This window comes from Musa acuminata, chromosome BXJ2-9 (assembly GCF_036884655.1).
Source record: "Musa acuminata AAA Group cultivar baxijiao chromosome BXJ2-9, Cavendish_Baxijiao_AAA, whole genome shotgun sequence".
Lineage (NCBI taxonomy): Eukaryota > Viridiplantae > Streptophyta > Magnoliopsida > Zingiberales > Musaceae > Musa > Musa acuminata.
The window spans coordinates 6,840,700-6,859,733 of record NC_088346.1 but is presented as its reverse complement, the minus strand read 5'-3'; the positions used below and the strand labels follow the sequence as shown (position 1 = coordinate 6,859,733).

Genomic DNA, 19,034 nt, shown 5'->3' with positions numbered 1-19,034 from the left:
AAACCGCAATTCTTGCTCTATTGGATTTAATTGTGACAGACATAATTAGTCAAATTTGGTTAGAGGGTTGTGCCCACAGCTAGTAGTTTTTAATTTGAGATGTTGGATAGCCAGATCCTCCACTCCTGAAGGCTGCCATGAATCTTTCAACAAGATCAAGAAAATTATTGGATGGGAAGAAGAAAAAAAAAGATAAGAAAAAGTGGGACACAGCCAAATAAGACAGCTGTTCATGGATTGGGAGCAGACATCGAGATCTCTTGGAGATTTGATGATGACTAACAAGAAAACACAAAAAGTCTTGAATGAAAAAGGGTATAAGATTGAAGGTCAAACAACCCAATATAAAAGAGTTACCACAGTAGCCTACTGTCCTCCATCTTAGCTCGTGGCTCTGTGTAAGGTCATGGTAACACCACAAAGCTTTGTTTTATGAGACCATGTTGAGCTCTCAGAGCAAGTCATTCTAATGTATTGTGTTGCCACGGATTGGAAGATGTATGATCAAGTTAAAATACAAAAGTGGAGAAGCCTACAAAAGAGCTGAGGCATATATATATATCACAAGATGTGCTAACTTTCAGGAAAGTAGAGCAGTGGTAGGTGAAAGAAGTTTAATGTACCAGCACAAATGCATGGTGTACCTGAAATAATAACAGGTTACTTGTAAACCTTACACAAACATTCATAGAACAGAGGGATGCAGAAAACATCGATAAGTATCCTCGCTGGAGGTTTATGAGGTACTTTTGGAAAACTTCAAATGCTAAACATCATGCAGGAAAGGGCTACTCTTAATTTTTGGTTTTGTCTATTTCTATCAAACCCAACTAGGGATATGTAAAAGGAAATATGGCCAACTCAATTTTTATATGGTCATTCATTATATATGGGGCATGTGTCATCTCTACAGCAATTCAGTATTCAAACAACCAGAGGCATGGGTGCTTCTGGATCTGTCCATACTAGATTCATGAGAGTATGCAATAAACATTGTCAAATTACTAGATCTGTTTATGCTTGTTAGTAGAGTGTCTAAATGGGAAGTTCCTCTCGATCAAAACAGAAAAATCTAGATCCTAGTCCTACACAATTAACATGCTCAAAGTGATAGATAACTTTATAGGTTCTGACCTTCATGCAACCCCCATAAAAATTTATAAGAAAACTTTGTCAAAGCAAGAGACAAGACATGTGAGATGGATTGCAAAGGGCGAAGGGCTAATCATGAATGATCTCACAGTCGTATAGTTGTGGAATAGCAAGAAAGAGGAAACTGGAGTAGTAACTCCTGCTGCTATAAACAATCAAGCATGGTGTACTCGAGCTTGCAGTAACTTCACCTTTGCTTCTCGATCATATTGAATTGCTTGGCTGGACAGTGAAGTGACGCAATAACCGTACTGCTGCATGATCCTTGTCGTCTGATGCGACATGATATAATCCACGCTGAACGTACTTTCTGCGAGAACTGTCGGTAGGAATTGACTAATCTTAGACTGATGTCATATAATGCAACTTTCAATTCCCATGGCATTTGCATATATTCCTTCTCATAATATTTTCATCACAAAATACAGTTCTTATTGGTGACAAATAGAAATAGGATAGACATGTGATGGAACTTCCACTAGCAAAGTAAATGATGAAATTTTGGCAACAGATTAGAACAAGTTAGAGAGATAGGTCCAGGGGAAAAAGAAGCACTTTTATATTGCACTTGGAGCAGAAGACATAGGAAGAACAAAAACTAGAGTTGGTGGTCCAGGATAAAGTGGTGTAGATATGATATCCTGAACACCCAACAATGACGTTAGGGGCAGAAAAGCCAGTTTCTGCACACACTAATGCTACAGATGATGATAACCATGATAATAACCCACCCACACTGATGCTTGCTCATGCAACAATTGTCATCAATTAGAAGAGATGTCACTTTTACTTCTTAATCAACTTAGAGTTGGGCATTCTCTACTTACTTTATGCAGAACAACAGAGCACTCTTCTTTGTATGCAAGCTAACATAGATCACTTTCAAAGAACATTTCTTCGGTATAAATAAATCACCAGAGGATGTCATGTTCATTGCATGCTTATGGTTGAAATTGAGTCAATAAAGTTCTCAATGGCATTAATTTGAAGTATTTTTGATGAGGATAAGGTTAGACCATGCTGCACATGCATGCAACTTTCTATACTCTCTTTTGAATTAGCTAACATTTGCATGTTTATATATATATATATATATAAGAGAAAGTTGGGTTGCTGCAATTGTCATTCAACTATGTTCAAGTATATTTCAAGCCAACCCACTAAAGTTGATATCAGCCAGAGCTACCTACTTGATCTGATCAAGCTTGAAGCTTTTGGTACAGTTCACATCATAGAGAATAATAAAAGAGTAATCAAGTCACCGGCGCAAGCTGGTAATTAAGCTGATAACATTTATAAATGATGCTGTAACATAGCCAGGAAAATGCCAACTAAAGAATGCTGTCATGCTCATGCCAACAATTATCATATTTGTGAAAGAAAAAAATTATCATATTTTTCCTAGAAATCCCATGCATTCACCTTAATATTTTCATCCCAACCACAATGTTTTTTTTTATGCATGTCATTTTAAACCACCTAACTCTTTGACCATATCTAGCCTAACAAATATCTTCCAAAATTTTACTTTTATTCTCAGGAGCACATGATGATCACATAAAAGCCTGGTGTCTCCCTCTATTTTAACTATCTACCTTTCATTTTATGAACAATATCTTCGTCAATGTCTCCTTATAAAAATAATATACCTAACATAGATAAAAAAAAATTATTTTATAGGAATTTATTTTTCATTCATCTTAATTATACTCAATTCATTTTTATCATACTATTACCTAAATTATATTTTATTTACTTTGGCCAACAAAAAATATCTATGTATAAAATGTGTAGAATTTTTCAAAAATTTGAAAATCTAACTAATTAGTAAATGAATCCAAGTCAAAGATTTACTTCCTTGGAGCTGTGTAGAAATACTAGGCCTGAAAACTGTACTTTATTTATTGAAAAGAAAAACACAAAAATCCATGTATTTATTTACCTCATATATCAAAACTTCACAATCCATATAAAAAATATTATTAGATACATTAATAAGAAAAAATATGATTAAAATTATCTCTTTTAAGAATACAAGATGCAACAAAATTTAGAATAATATCGGCATCTATTAAGGTACACCTGGGATCAACTGGAAAGTAATTTTTTTCATCACTATGTTGCACAAAGTAATCGAATTGTTCTTGTACCTTTTGTCGTTTCTGTGGACTATATACTTGAATCTTTCATGTCAAGAAAGAAAAGATGGCATCTCAACGAGATTGCACGAGTTGTTGAAAGTGGAGATAAAGTATAAGTGTAATAAAGCATTCTTAATTACTAGAACTTGCTTCCCTTTTTTTCTCAAGAATTATACACAATTTATATCAGCTTACCTCCACATATAACCCTCATGCCCCAAACCTCCTTAATTTTCATCTAATCGGATAATTGATAAGTCGATAATAATAAAATTTTAAACCAACTAAAAACTTATGAGGAATCCAGTAGATAAGATCCCGATCAGTGCAGAATATAGGAGGATCAACCTACGCTCTCTTAATCTGTACTATCAACTGTCAATCTATGTTCCTATAAAGTTTACCATACGAAAAGTTCTGTTTTTTCTTCTCACTCACTCTTGAGCAATATAGTAATGCTTATACTTACCCCTCAAATAGAACCTAACTTAGTGCTGCAAAATAAACCCCTCATAATTATGAGTTTATTTAATTATACACTCAACTCAATACTAAACATTGCTTTCTATCACTTTACTGGCTCAGCTGCCATCAGTGCAAGTCGTAAGACTTCCTTCCTTATCGAAGTACACTAGTAATGCTCAACACCGACCTTTGCGTGAAAGAGTAGCTAAGCTTTTATTGAATGCGGGGAAGAACCTTAAATGACATCTGCCCTTCACCATGATATATATGAACAAAAGAGGAAGCAACATGTACACAACGAAAGCATTTTTTTATGAAACAAAGAAAGAGAGGTTGAATAGCCCATGGAAGAAAAAGCCAATAACATAAAGAGGCCAACGTGTAATGAAGACAAACACACCTGCATTATCTTGTGGAATTAAATAACAAGTCCATGCCCCCGTGTTGTCACGGACAAACTTCGAAACAGGATGTTGGATGCAATGCTCATGTATGTCCGTGTCTTTTGGTTTGTTCATGCTCTGCACAGCATGTAGAGGGACTGCCGAAGGCTAAGAGTCCCATTGTAGGCTTGTAAATAAAGGTTGTGTCATGTGAACACGCGTGAGAGATTCTCGATCTGTAATGGACCATCTTTAACCTTTGTTGTGCAACTGTTCTGAGCTTGTAAAGTCTCTTTGTAATTTGCATTGTCCATGAAGTGTTTCCTGGATTGTTTGCTTGTGGATCCCGAGTGAGGCGTTTTTCTAACTCGTTTTCTCTTTTGTAGGTCCTAAGGGACCAAGAGAGGTTTCGGGGAGGCTGACCTTTGCAGACGGACACGCAAGGGTGCCGCATGACTTAGGCAAAACCAGCTAAGTCCGTGACAGATGGTATCAGAGCGGGACAAGCACTCATAGAAACACTTGACATGCAAACGTGGGGGACCTAGTGGGGCTGCGTTGAGGGCAGCTAGCACGCGCGACCGTTTTGGGGAAAACGGACATTGAGATGTAGGGAAAAGGAGTCGCTCAGAGGAGCGGGCATCTGAGATTGGCATTCAGAGGAATGGCCAACCCTTCGTGCCAAAGGCACCACGAGGACAAGCAAGCTGGGAAGAATGTGGAGCGCACAAATGTTGGGATGGCTGAGTTTGAGTTACGGCTCAACGTTGACAACAACACTTGATGGTGCTCAAAGCAAGCGAGGCGCTTGGCAAAAGTCGAGACCATGTAAGGTGGAATGGGTTGTTCGGCGACCGAAAGAGTTATGCAAAGCTCACAGAGGTGAGGGGAATTGCTAACTCAAAGAATTCGGTACTCATGCAAGGGCTTGTATACGGACGACGAACTGTTCGTGGCCATCCCAAAGCGACCGGAGCTCGGCACCATGGAGCATTGGAACATTCTCTTCGGCATGCAAAGGATACGTCCGTAGGAGGCTGAAGTGTACAGCGAGTTCAGCATGTTGCTAGGCCTTGAGTGGTGCAGCGGTGGCTGTATTGACGTGGAGTCGCAATCTAGCAAATGCGTTTGCAGGAGGCAGAACAATGCACAGTTTGTTCGGCAAATCGGAGTAGTCCAAGGGGATGGTGGTCTCCGAATTAAAGAGAGATGTTGCTCCAACGGGATAGATATCCAGGAGGGATAAGTCCCGGCTCTCCAGAGGGAGAATCATGTGCAACGGACCGCACATGTTGAGGAGGAGTCCTTCAACAACTTCATGAAGCTCAACAGACTGAGCGAGCGGCGAGGAGTCGTCGCATGATCTCGCTTGAGAGAATGCATTGGTGGATGCATTGCGAGATCAAGTGGGGGAGCGACCAAAAGCAACACAAATGAAGGCACACTTGGAGTCGATATGGAGATCGGACTCAAGGGAGGGCTGACCCGTGGAATGGTGGGCGCGAGGGCCACCATCAACGCAATACAAAAACGAGGAGCGGAGCAACTTGGGTGTGACTTGGCGAAGTACCCAAGCCGTATGAAGTGAGTCGGCATAGAAGATGGAACATGGAGCGGAGGCGCAGAGCTTTCCCTGGACAGAGGTCAAGGACATGAACTCTTGCAGAGGCAAGAGCAGAATCATGTTGTTCCATGGGTCCTTCTTTCTGTTGGAGTGGACTCACCTTGCATGGTGCCAAAGATGAAGGGAGCTTTTGGGCACATGCACCTTATCTCAGAGAAGCATTTGGCGAAGGAACTAAGGCGACTCAACTCGCAGAGGCGAACTTGGGTTCAGAAGGCCTTGGCACGGGGCAAGAGGACGCGAAGGCGGGTACTCTTGAAGAATATGCCACAGTGTTTCTATTCAAGTTGCTTGAAGGAAGCGGTGCGCAGCGGAGATTGTGTTGGTAGGGGCAGAGACCCAGGATCCAGACAATGGTGCACCATTTTCAGCGAAGTCGGTGGACTTCGGGAGCTACTAGGCGATGGACTGTCCTAGAGCGGTGCTTCATCTAAGTGTGACCCAAGAGTGGGTGGATGAAGGTCGATTGCCAAAGGAGCGAACAAAGTCGAAAGTGGAGGAGACCCTGCGATGTATTGGCAGAGGCCACACATGGAGGGTTCACAATTCGAGTTCACCCCACAAGGATCAGAATGCAATGGAGATGTCACTAGGAGGCAACATGGTGCAGTGGATCGTGGTGGAATAGTTCGCGGCAATACGATACACACAGCACCCCGTGAGGGACTTGATCATATGGAGGTATGATCGGGAGCTACTGGAAGCTCTACTTCGGTGAACAACACGACGACAAGAAGGGCTATGGATTCAAGGAGTGAAGGCCATGGTACCGCAGAGGCGGGTCTTCCGTGCGTGCATCGAATTTTGCATCGGGTGAAAGCCTTGGTCATCAGCATATGGGGGTTGTGTTCCACCAAGGGAGAAGTTCGAATGTAAGGACCAGTGAGTCCCATGGGAGGGACTTGATCATGCAGAGTTATGATCGAAGCAGCTAGAGAGTTGGACTGCTCCAGAACTATATTCGCTTAAGGGAGCCCGACAAGTCAGAGGACAAGGTCGAGTAAGCGAACGTTGCTACCAAGGAAGCTAAGGAGAACAGAATCGGTGCAAATCCTACAACGTGATGGCAGAGGCCATGCATGGGGGTTGCAGTCTGTCTTTCCGTCGACCAAAGAGATCTGCTTGGAGAACCCAGAGGTGTTGAAGCAGGGGGTCGAAAAAGGGCGAGGAAGCGACGACGAGTCCAGAGGGACTTAGCTACCCAAAATCAAGCATCAGTTAGAATGGAGGTGGACTCGGAGGAGTGCCACAGAGACATATCTACTGATTGTGAAGAAAAAGGATGCAGATGCGAGGCGATGGATAGTAGGGCCATGGGCATGGCAGCGCCATGGTACCGCAGAGGCGGGACTTTCGTGAAAGTCATTGATCCCTTGCTCTCATGGAGGGAGAGCGCTTGGTCGTGAAAGGGGCCGAGGAGATGGAGTACGCAGAGGCAAACTCCATGTACTGAGACAAGGCTGAAGGGCGAGGCCAAGGAACTTCGTAAGACCGGTGTCAACAAGCTTCTCATCAAGATAGCCGAAAGAGAAGGACTTCGGGTCATGCAAGAGTGCACGACCAAGGAACGAAGCAGACAGTACGCGGTGTTGTACCTTTGCTACTCAGTGGAGTAGGCGGCAGGGTTGATGGAGAAGACGGTACATTCCCAGGGGCGACCAAATCTATCAGTGAACTACTCCAAGTTGGGGTGAAAACTTCCGGCATTCCAGAAGTTCAATGGCATTGAGAAGGTGAATCACAGTAACTAACTCAATGCAAGGAGTGCAAACACTTCAAGTGCTTCAGAAGTGTGAGCAAAGAGCAGACGAAGGCTAGTAACCAGCTCGATGCATGGAGTACAACCTCGAGGAGGCGGGCGAAGTCAAGTAACCTTTGCCTTCTCAACTATTAAGAGAATGGGCAAAACCGAGTACCCCAATTCTCTTATCTATCCAGCAGAGGAGCTCTACACAAGTTCAAAGACCCTTCGAAGATAATGGAAGACAATAGTTGTCAAATCCTCACCAACGGTGATCAGTGCTACTGAGAGTAGATTGTCCGCTTCATTTCCCAACGAAATGCCAATCGAAAGCGGAAGTGTTGCGAACCTACTTGGAGGTGACAACTAAGCGAAAGAAGAGTCAATGGACAAATTTTGTGGAGGAAGGACCCAAAACTTCAGAAGTTTGCGAAAGGATGCTCGTTAAAGCTCCAACAAGCATCCACCCAGTTCAAGCAGCATGTGGAATTTTGAGAGACTGGCGCAGTAAGGATGGTCTTTTCCTTCATTTGGAGGATCCGCAGGAACCAACAAGGATCAACACAACTCAACCAACCCCACACCAGAGTCAGAGTCATTGGTGAGTTGAAGCAGCATGGCGGATCAAAGGTTCGACTACTCAAAAACAACAGCGGAGAGCAGCTGGGAGCCAGGAGGTGCATTGCAGCTGGAGCAGGAGATTGAAGACTCAGCAAAGGCAAGGAGTTGCAGTGTCGGCAAAGGCTTCGACGAGGACGTCGAAGGAATAAGTGGGGGAGAATGTCACGGACAAACTTCGAAACAGGATGTTGGATGCAATGCTCATGTATGTCTGTGTCTTTTGGTTTGTTCATGCTCTGCACAGCATATAGAGGGACTGCCGAAGGCTAAGAGTCCCCTTGTAGGCTTGTAAATAAAGATTGTGTTATGTGGACACACGTGAGAGATTCTCGGTCTGTAATGGATCATTTTTAACATTTGTTGTGCAACTGTTCTGAGCTTGTAAAGTCTCTTTGTAATTTGCATTGTCCATAAAGTGTTTCCTGGATTGTTTGCTTGTGGATCCCGAGTGAGGCGTTTTTCTAACCCGTTTTCTCTTTTGTAGGTCCTAAGGGACCGTGGGAGGTTTCGGGGAGGCTGACCTTTGCGGACGGACACGCAAGGGTGCCGCACGACTTTGGCAAAACCAGCTAAGTCCGTGACAGTGTGCTGCCAAGACAAGTAGTCCTTCAAACCAGGAGGAATAAAGTGGTTGGTACCCATTTTTGTATTACACCATGCTTTGCACCAACCCTTCATTCATCAAACAAGGACTCCAAGAGGAGCCTTCCGATACTTTAGTTGATCAGCATAAACCTAACACTCGAATCACATGAAAAAAGTTGATTGACAATATCAAAGCAAATATAAAACAAGAAGTCTTTTTGAATGTCTATGTCTGGTTACTCTCTCGTTAAAAATGAAGCTTAGATATTTTGATCAACAATTTCGATGAAACAAAATTGAAAAATCAATTAGTCCACCAAGCTCGAATCATGATATTTGATATCAAACTATCCCTAGTATTTATGCATGGTAAGAAGACAGGAAAAAACTATTCGTTGATAAAATCAGATGATTTGTCATGATATGGAATCATCATTTGACTACGCGTACCACGTTAAGATTTGATATATTAGATATATCATTGATCTCGTATTCTTGTCTTGCTCCTCGTCAATCCCTCAACAAGTGAAACTTACCCCGCACCCAGAAACTTCCAATCTAATTAGAATAAACCTAACACCAACTTATGTGATTAATGCCAAACATTGGGATCAAGATTGGAAAATTTGATACAAAGTATACCAACAAGGTAAGTGTTTTTACAGACAGATACATACATCATGCTGCAAAATTCCCTTTAAGCACACATTCGGACCACAAGTAAATAGAGTGTAATTTATGTAAAATTTTCAAATGATCATCTAAACAAATATACAGGCATAACTTAAAGCAAAACTAGCTATGGTTTGGAACTGAATTAATTAGATCATATATACTAATCTAACCAATTAATCATTTGCTATTTTATTTGATTTTTAACCCAATAAATTATCAAACTTATCCAGGCTTGCAAAAGATGAGAGTATTGGATAACTCTTTTAATCGTCAAATTCTTAATTCTTTTTAATATTTTGATTTGATTAATGTTAATTAGTTTTTAAAAAACCTGATTCTTATAAACAGGATGGTGTTTGTGTCATAACATCTTTGTAATCTAGTTAATAAGGATACAATTCACGAAAATAATTTATGAAGGACAAAGTGTAAAAAGGTGAAATCTTTATGTTAAAAAGGTGAAACCTTTATGTGACCTATCAAGTTAATAAATTGATCCCCTTTTGTAAGTAACTATTAAAGCCATGTAATTAAAAGATATGGACAGTATTACCTCTATATTTTTCTTCCTTTTTCTGATCCCCGCGGGCCATAAAAAAAAAAAAGTGAAGCGTGGCGCAACCTGATTCGCCGCTGTCACTGTCTCGTCCGTCCCCGACACCGTCCTGGGATCCATGCGATCGCGTCCGATCCCCAGTACCGAAGCCGTCGGTGACCGCACGCACCGAGGTCCTCCCACACGTGCAAGCCCATCTGAACTCCCCGCCGAGTCGTCGCCGAATCCCCCTCCACCGACCCGACGCAACCCACGCGTCACCCAGCCTTCGTCCCACTTTCCGCAGCGCATCTCCCCGCCTCCGATCTCGACCGTTTGCGGCTCATCCGACGGTTGCTGCGGCTGACGTACGGGTCAGGCTCACGTTCCGCTAACGTGCTCCGTGGTCGTGACCCTGACCTGCGCGCCTTTCCCCTTGGCTATTTAAGCTGGAAGAGCAGTTCGCCGCCTTCCAAGCTCGAGTCCTCCGTTCCGTTCCAGATAAATCCGGTTCGGTTCTTTTTCTCCGTGGGGCTCGACCGCTTCCATCACGCTCTCGGAAGGATGGCGTTCGTCGACGCCGACAAGCTCAGTTACGAGATCTTCTCCGTCCTCGAGAGCAAGTTCCTCTTCGGCCTCGACGACCCCAACAAGCTCTTCTTCCCCACTTCCTCCTACTCCTCAGCTGGCGCCTCCCCCCGGACCGCCGCAGGTGCCCGAGGAAGGATCCGGATCCTGTCCATCGACGGCGGCGGCAGCCCCTCCGATGCCCTCCTCGCCGCGGTCGCCCTCGCCCGGCTCGGGTCCTCCCTCCGTCACCGTTCCGGCGACCCATCCGCCCGCGTTGCCTACATGTTCGACGTCGCGGCCGGCTCCGGCGCCGGCGGCGTCCTCGTCGCGATGCTCTTTACCAGGGACCACGACGGTCGGCCCTTGTTCTCCGCAACCGACGCCCTGCACCTCCTCCTCTCCGAGAGCCGCCGCCGCGGGCGCGGCTTCTCCTCCGGGAGGGGCCTATTCCGTGGGATGTTCCGTCGACCCGGGAGTTTCTTCCGTCGGATCTTCGGCGACGCGACGCTGAGGGACACCGTCAAGCCGGTGCTCATCCCGTGCTACGATCTCGCCACGGGGGCGCCGTTCCTCTTCTCGCGGGCTGACGCGGTAGAGGCAGACGGGTACGACTTCCGGATGTGGGAAGTGTGCGCGGCCACGTGCGCCGACGCATCCACCGCGGCGGTCGATCTGCGGTCGGTGGACGGGCGGACGCGCGTCACCGCGGTGGGCGCCGGGGTGGCGATGGCCAACCCTGTGGCCGCGGCCATCACGCACGTCCTCCACAACAAGCCGGAGTTCCCGTTCGCGGCCGGGGTGGAAGACCTCATGGTGGTGTCTCTCGGCGCTTCCGCCCCCGCGCCAGCCGCACCGGGTGCCGCTGAGCTCGTCAGGATCGCTGGCGAGGGCTTCGCCGACATGGTACGGATTCCGGACTCCCCCATCTCCTTTCTCCCGCCCGCTGCTTTCAGTTTCTTTTCCTCTTTCTTCGAGACATTTTCTAGCCCTAACCAATTGTCGGTAAAAAACGTATCCTGACCGTACATTCTCACAATCATCTATGATCAAATATTTTGACGGTTCAGATTAACTCATCAAAAGCCGTGGCTTTTGTGATCATCGTCAGGTGGATCAAGCGGTGGCGACGGCATTCGGACACCGTAGAGCAAGCAATTACCTGCGCATACAGGTAAACCTTCGACTTCCGTGAGCAAACTATACCTACTGTTGGGGTAAACAACTTTATGCCATGGTCTCGGGACCGACGCGGCTTGTTCTGGGTCCGAATGACGGAAATCCCCCGGGAGATTCCTCGGAACAGTAGAGGTCGTCGACCCGCTGGTCAATTTGGCCGGGGAGAGGGGTCGTCGTTTTCTCCGGAAAAGGACTCCCCGCCTGTACGTCCGGCGAGACACGCCTCGTCTTCGTTCCTACACACAGGTCGGGTCGGAAGCTCGGCCCGACCCCTCCGACGATCAAGTTAATGATGTCCGACCCGACCCCTCTGACGATCAAGTTAGTGATGTGGAGAAGAGTGCTCTATCTTTTTTTCCTTTTCTCTCGTATCTTAGAACGCGACGGTATTTATAAGGGGTTTGAGTGTTACCGGATGCACCTGCCCACTGGGAGCAGAGTCGTATCCCCTGATGACGTCTGACATTGCTGTTGGCGTGTCGTGATGAGGCGAGTCTGAGCGATCGTTGATGGGCCTCGGTTGGCGTTCCAGCCCATGCTGGTCAGGCGTTGTCAACCCGTCAAAGGTGCGGGGCATCAGCTGATATCACGAGGGTCTTGTCATAATTATTGCCCTTATCACCTATAATAACGTGGTTATAGCCACAGCCGATGGATTGTTCATGGAAAGAGCACGGTGTCTATGCATGAACGAGCCTTGCACAATAAAGTAATAAAAATAATTAATTTGAAGATAAATAAAAGACACAATTAGGTAGAAAAAATCATTCAACAAAGCAAAAAAAAAAGAATAAACCTTGAATGAACCAGTGTCCATTATTGTGTGATTAATATATTGTTTCGTAGTTAACTTTGATAACTTACTTGAGAAAATAATTACTTTAAAAATAAATATAAAACACAATTAGGTAAAAAAAACTAGTAGACAAAAAAAAGAAACTTGGATGCGTCGGAGTAATCTGATAGATATCAAACTACTATAATTGACCTAAATCTATCACATTTGGCACAAATATATTTTTATTACTTTACTTTATTAAATGGGGTGAGAGAGGGATCACTTATGTGCTGACCAACTGTGGCACCACCCCATTAGTATACAGTTAGTATCCTAATTCGTAGTAAACTTTCACACTGGACTTTGAGAAAAAATAATAATAAATTTTAAAATAAATATAACACACAATTGGGTAGAAAAAATCATTAGCAAATATAATCTGATAGATATCAAAGAGTTGATATACCTTTGTTGTTTTATTTTATTGAATGGGCTTTGAGAAGTTGGAACTCTCAATCTTAGCCAACTGCTTCATCACCTCATTATTATTATTATTATGTGATTAGTATCCTGTTTCAAAATTAACTTTAATAACGACCTTAAGAAAATAATTACTTTTAAAATAAATAATAGATATAATTAGATAGAAAAAATCAATAGGCAAATATAGAATAAAGTTTGGTTTGGATGCGTCGGAGTAATCTGATAGATATCAAACTACTATAATTGACCTAAATCTATCACATTTGGCACAAATATATTTTTATTACTTTACTTTATTAAATGGGGTGAGAGAGGGATCACTTATGTGCTGACCAACTGTGGCACCACCCCATTAGTATACAGTTAGTATCCTAATTCGTAGTAAACTTTCACACTGGACTTTGAGAAAAAATAATAATAAATTTAAAAATAAATATAACACACAATTGGGTAGAAAAAATCATTAGCAAATATAATCTGATAGATATCAAAGTGTTGATATACCTTTGTTGTTTTATTTTATTGAATGGGCTTTGAGAAGTTGGAACTCTCAATCTTAGCCAACTGCTTCATCACCTCATTATTATTATTATTATGTGATTAGTATCCTGTTTCAAAATTAACTTTAATAACGACCTTAAGAAAATAATTACTTTTAAAATAAATAATAGATATAATTAGATAGAAAAAATCAATAGGCAAATATAGAATAAAGTTTGGTTTGGATGCGTCGGAGTAATCTGATAGATATCATACTACTATAATTGACCTAAATCTATCACATTTGGCACAAATACATTTTTATTACTTTACTTTATTAAATGGAGTGAGAGAGGGATCACTTATGTGCTGACCAACTGTGGCACCACCCCATTAGTATATAGTTAGTATCCTAATTCGTAGTAAACTTTCACACTGGACTTTGAGAAAAAATAATAATAAATTTAAAAATAAATATAACACACAATTGGGTAGAAAAAATCATTAGCAAATATAATCTGATAGATATCAAAGAGTTGATATACCTTTGTTGTTTTATTTTATTGAATGGGCTTTGAGAAGTTGGAACTCTCAATCTTAGCCAACTGCTTCATCACCTCATTATTATTATTATTATGTGATTAGTATCCTGTTTCAAAATTAACTTTAATAACGACCTTAAGAAAATAATTACTTTTAAAATAAATAATAGATATAATTAGATAGAAAAAATCAATAGGCAAATATAGAATAAAGTTTGGTTTGGATGCGTCGGAGTAATCTGATAGATATCATACTACTATAATTGACCTAAATCTATCACATTTGGCACAAATATATTTTTATTACTTTACTTTATTAAATGGGGTGAGAGAGGGATCATGCATAGACACCGTGCTCTTTCAATTATTATAATTTAAAATCGAACTGTACAAACCATATAAAAGAAACTGAAGCCAAAATAAGGTTGTTCAGTTTAGTTGGGTTTATTTTAGTCAGTCTACAATGTTGAGATCGAGCCCTTCTTCCTCCACTCCTCCTTTACGAGCTCCTCCGCGAACCGGTCGAGCTCATCGTCGTTGGTCCGCTCCGAGATCTTTCCTCGCCCTCTGAAGAGCAGCGACTCCACGTGTCGCTGTGACAGAACGCGTTCTGCTGCCTCCACCGAGCTCTTCGAGCTCGTCGTCTTTGGCGTGCAATTTCCCGACATGAATGCGGTGTCCTGCAGAGGCTATCCATGAACAATCCATCGGCTGTGGCTATAACCACGTTATTATAGGTGATAAGGGCAATAATTATGACAAGACCCTCGTGATATCAGCTGACGCCCCGTGCCTCTGACGGGTTGACAACGCCTGACCAGCATGGGCTGGAACGCCAATCGAGGCCCATCAACGATCGCTCAGACTCGCCTCATCACGACACGCCAACAACAATGTCAGACGTCATCAGGGGATACGACCCTGCTCCCAGTGGGCAGGTGCATCCGGTAACACTCAAACCCCTTATAAATAACGTCGCGTTCTAAGATACGAGAGAAAAGGAAAAAAAGATAGAGCACTCTTCTCCACATCACTAACTTGATCGTCAGAGGGGTCGGGTCGGACATCATTAACTTGATCGTCGGAGGGGTCGGGCCAAGCTTCCGACCCGACCTGTGTGTAGGAACGAAGACGAGGCGTGTCTCGCCGGACGTACAGGCGGGGAGTCCTTTTCCGGAGAAAACGACGACCCCTCTCCCCGGCCAAATTGACCAGCGGGTCGACGACCTCTACTGTTCCGAGGAATCTCCCGGGGGATTCCCGTCATTCGGACCCAGAACAAGCCGCGTCGGTCCCGAGACCATGGCATAAAGTTGTTTACCCTAACAGTAGGTATAGTTTGCTCACGGAAGTCGAAGGTTTACCTGTATGCGCAGGTAATTGCTTGCTCTACGGTGTCCGAATGCCGTCGCCACCGCTTGATCCACCTGACGATGATCACAAAAGCCACGGCTTTTGATGAGTTAATCTGAACCGTCAAAATATTTGATCATAGATGATTGTGAGAATGTACGGTCAGGATACGTTTTTTACCGACAATTGGTTAGGGCTAGAAAATGTCTCGAAGAAAGAGGAAAAGAAACTGAAAGCAGCGGGCGGGAGAAAGGAGATGGGGGAGTCCGGAATCCGTACCATGTCGGCGAAGCCCTCGCCAGCGATCCTGACGAGCTCAGCGGCACCCGGTGCGGCTGGCGCGGGGGCGGAAGCGCCGAGAGACACCACCATGAGGTCTTCCACCCCGGCCGCGAACGGGAACTCCGGCTTGTTGTGGAGGACGTGCGTGATGGCCGCGGCCACAGGGTTGGCCATCGCCACCCCGGCGCCCACCGCGGTGACGCGCGTCCGCCCGTCCACCGACCGCAGATCGACCGCCGCGGTGGATGCGTCGGCGCACGTGGCCGCGCACACTTCCCACATCCGGAAGTCGTACCCGTCTGCCTCTACCGCGTCAGCCCGCGAGAAGAGGAACGGCGCCCCCGTGGCGAGATCGTAGCACGGGATGAGCACCGGCTTGACGGTGTCCCTCAGCGTCGCGTCGCCGAAGATCCGACGGAAGAAACTCCCGGGTCGACGGAACATCCCACGGAATAGGCCCCTCCCGGAGGAGAAGCCGCGCCCGCGGCGGCGGCTCTCGGAGAGGAGGAGGTGCAGGGCGTCGGTTGCGGAGAACAAGGGCCGACCGTCGTGGTCCCTGGTAAAGAGCATCGCGACGAGGACGCCGCCGGCGCCGGAGCCGGCCGCGACGTCGAACATGTAGGCAACGCGGGCGGATGGGTCGCCGGAACGGTGACGGAGGGAGGACCCGAGCCGGGCGAGGGCGACCGCGGCGAGGAGGGCATCGGAGGGGCTGCCGCCGCCGTCGATGGACAGGATCCGGATCCTTCCTCGGGCACCTGCGGCGGTCCGGGGGGAGGCGCCAGCTGAGGAGTAGGAGGAAGTGGGGAAGAAGAGCTTGTTGGGGTCGTCGAGGCCGAAGAGGAACTTGCTCTCGAGGACGGAGAAGATCTCGTAACTGAGCTTGTCGGCGTCGACGAACGCCATCCTTCCGAGAGCGTGATGGAAGCGGTCGAGCCCCACGGAGAAAAAGAACCGAACCGGATTTATCTGGAACGGAACGGAGGACTCGAGCTTGGAAGGCGGCGAACTGCTCTTCCAGCTTAAATAGCCAAGGGGAAAGGCGCGCAGGTCAGGGTCACGACCACGGAGCACGTTAGCGGAACGTGGGCCTGACCCGTACGTCAGCCGCAGCAACCGTCGGATGAGCCGCAAACGGTCGAGATCGGAGGCGGGGAGATGCGCTGCGGAAAGTGGGACGAAGGCTGGGTGACGCGTGGGTTGCGTCGGGTCGGTGGAGGGGGATTCGGCGACGACTCGGCGGGGAGTTCAGATGGGCTTGCACGTGTGGGAGGACCTCGGTGCGTGCGGTCACCGACGGCTTCGGTACTGGGGATCGGACGCGATCGCATGGATCCCAGGACGGTGTCGGGGACGGACGAGACAGTGACAGCGGCGAATCAGGTTGCGCCACGCTTCACTTTTTTTTTTTTATGGCCCGCGGGGATCAGAAAAAGGAAGAAAAATATAGAGGTAATACTGTCCATATCTTTTAATTACATGGCTTTAATAGTTACTTACAAAAGGGGATCAATTTATTAACTTGATAGGTCACATAAAGGTTTCACCTTTTTAACATAAAGGTTTCACCTTTTTACACTTTGTCCTTCATAAATTATTTTCGTGAATCGTATCCTTATTAACTAGATTACAAAGATGTTATGACACAAACACCATCCTGTTTATAAGAATCAGGTTTTTTAAAAACTAATTAATATTAATCAAATCAAAATATTAAAAAGAATTAAGAATTTGACGATTAAAAGAGTTATCCAATACTCTCATCTTTTGCAAGCCTGGATAAGTTTGATAATTTATTGGGTTAAAAATCAAATAAAATAGCAAATGATTAATTGGTTAGATTAGTATATATGATCTAATTAATTCAGTTCCAAACCATAGCTAGTTTTGCTTTAAATTATGCCTGTATATTTGTTTAGATGATCATTAGAAAATTTTACATAAATTACACTCTATTTACTTGTGGTCCGAATGTGTGCTTAAATGGAATTTTGCAGCATGATGTATGTATCTGTCTGTAAAAACACTTACCTTGTTGGTATACTTTGTATCAAATTTTCCAATCTTGATCCCAATGTTTGGCATTAATCACGTAAGTTGGTGTTAGGTTTATTCTAATTAGATTGGAAGTTTCTGGGTGCGGGGTAAGTTTCACTTGTTGAGGGATTGACGAGGAGCAAGACAAGAATACGAGATCAATGATATATCTAATATATCAAATCTTAACGTGGTACGCGTAGTCAAATGATGATTCCATATCATGACAAATCATCTGATTTTATCAACGAATAGTTTTTTCCTGTCTTCTTACCATGCATAAATACTAGGGATAGTTTGATATCAAATATCATGATTCGAGCTTGGTGGACTAATTGATTTTTCAATTTTGTTTCATCGAAATTGTTGATCAAAATATCTAAGACTTCTTGTTTTATAGACATAGACATTCAAAAAGACTTCTTGTTTTATATTTGCTTTGATATTGTCAATCAACTTTTTTCATGTGATTCGAGTGTTAGGTTTATGCTGATCAACTAAAGTATCGGAAGGCTCCTCTTGGAGTCCTTGTTTGATGAATGAAGGGTTGGTGCAAAGCATGGTGTAATACAAAAATGGGTACCAACCACTTTATTCCTCCCGGTTTGAAGGACTACTTGTCTTGGCAGCACACTGTCACGGACTTAGCTGGTTTTGCCAAAGTCGTGCGGCACCCTTGCGTGTCCGTCCGCAAAGGTCAGCCTCCCCGAAACCTCCCACGGTCCCTAAGGACCTACAAAAGAGAAAACGGGTTAGAAAAACGCCTCACTCGGGATCCACAAGCAAACAATCCAGGAAACACTTTATGGACAATGCAAATTACAAAGAGACTTTACAAGCTCAGAACAGTTGCACAACAAAGGTTAAAAATGATCCATTACAGACCGAGAATCTCTCACGTGTGTCCACATAACACAACCTTTATTTACAAGCCTACAAGGGGACTCTTAGCCTTCGGCAGTCCCTCTATATGCTGTGCAGAGCATGAACAAACCAAAAGACACGGACATACATGAGCATTGCATCCAACATCCTGTTTCGAAGTTTGTCCGTGACATTCTCCCCCACTTATTCCTTCGACGTCCTCGTCGAAGCCTTTGCCGACACTGCAACTCCTTGCCTTTGCTGAGTCTTCAATCTCCTGCTCCAACTGCAATGCGCCTCCTGGCTCCCAGCTGCTCTCCGTTGTTGTTTTTGAGTAGTCGAACCTTTGATCCGCCATGCTGCTTCAACTCACCAATGACTCTGACTCTGGTGTGGGGTTAGTTGAGTTGTGTTGATCCTTGTTGGTTCCTGCGGATCCTCCAAATGAAGGAAAAGACCATCCTTACTGCGCCAGTCTCTCAAAATTCCACATGCTGCTTGAACTGGGTGGATGCTTGTTGGAGCTTTAACGAGCATCTTTTCGCAA

General features: G+C 44.7%; 2 protein-coding genes across 5 annotated transcripts; one reads left to right on the top strand and one right to left on the bottom strand.

Annotated features, from left to right (window-relative positions):
• Positions 1–10,347: 10,347 nt before the first annotated feature.
• LOC135622877 (patatin-like protein 3) lies at positions 10,348–12,330 on the top strand. 2 transcript variants are annotated; one of them, XM_065125167.1, is made up of 2 exons: positions 10,348–11,395; positions 11,560–12,330. In XM_065125167.1, exons 1-2 carry the CDS (start codon positions 10,487–10,489, stop codon positions 11,665–11,667), a joined length of 1,017 nt encoding a protein of 338 aa, XP_064981239.1. In that variant the 5' UTR covers positions 10,348–10,486; the 3' UTR covers positions 11,668–12,330. The 2 variants fall into 2 exon arrangements, with proteins under 2 accessions (XP_064981239.1, XP_064981240.1); XM_065125168.1 differs by having other exon boundaries at positions 11,601–12,327.
• A 1,961-nt stretch (positions 12,331–14,291) lies between these two features.
• Positions 14,292–16,642, bottom strand: LOC135622876 (patatin-like protein 3). 3 transcript variants are annotated; one of them, XM_065125165.1, is made up of 3 exons: positions 15,584–16,642; positions 15,316–15,419; positions 14,292–14,631 (listed from the first exon to the last, which is right to left on the bottom strand). In XM_065125165.1, exons 1-3 carry the CDS (start codon positions 16,490–16,492, stop codon positions 14,451–14,453), a joined length of 1,194 nt encoding a protein of 397 aa, XP_064981237.1. In that variant the 5' UTR covers positions 16,493–16,642; the 3' UTR covers positions 14,292–14,450. The 3 variants fall into 3 exon arrangements, with proteins under 3 accessions (XP_064981237.1, XP_064981235.1, XP_064981238.1); XM_065125163.1 differs by having other exon boundaries at positions 15,316–15,378; XM_065125166.1 differs by lacking the exon at positions 15,316–15,419.
• Between the last annotated feature and the right edge of the window lie 2,392 nt (positions 16,643–19,034).

Bases quoted from the DNA above. Each gene is read 5' to 3' on its own strand.
- LOC135622877 (XM_065125167.1), top strand. From the start codon at position 10,487: ATGGCGTTCGTCGACGCCGACAAGCTCAGTTACGAGATCTTCTCCGTC. The intron at 11,396-11,559 runs GTACGGATTCCG...TTGACGGTTCAG, and splicing joins GCGAGGGCTTCGCCGACATG to ATTAACTCATCAAAAGCCGT.
- LOC135622876 (XM_065125165.1), bottom strand. From the start codon at position 16,492: ATGGCGTTCGTCGACGCCGACAAGCTCAGTTACGAGATCTTCTCCGTC. The intron at 15,420-15,583 runs GTACGGATTCCG...TTGACGGTTCAG, and splicing joins GCGAGGGCTTCGCCGACATG to ATTAACTCATCAAAAGCCGT. The intron at 14,632-15,315 runs GTAAACCTTCGA...TAGCCTCTGCAG, and splicing joins GCAATTACCTGCGCATACAG to GACACCGCATTCATGTCGGG.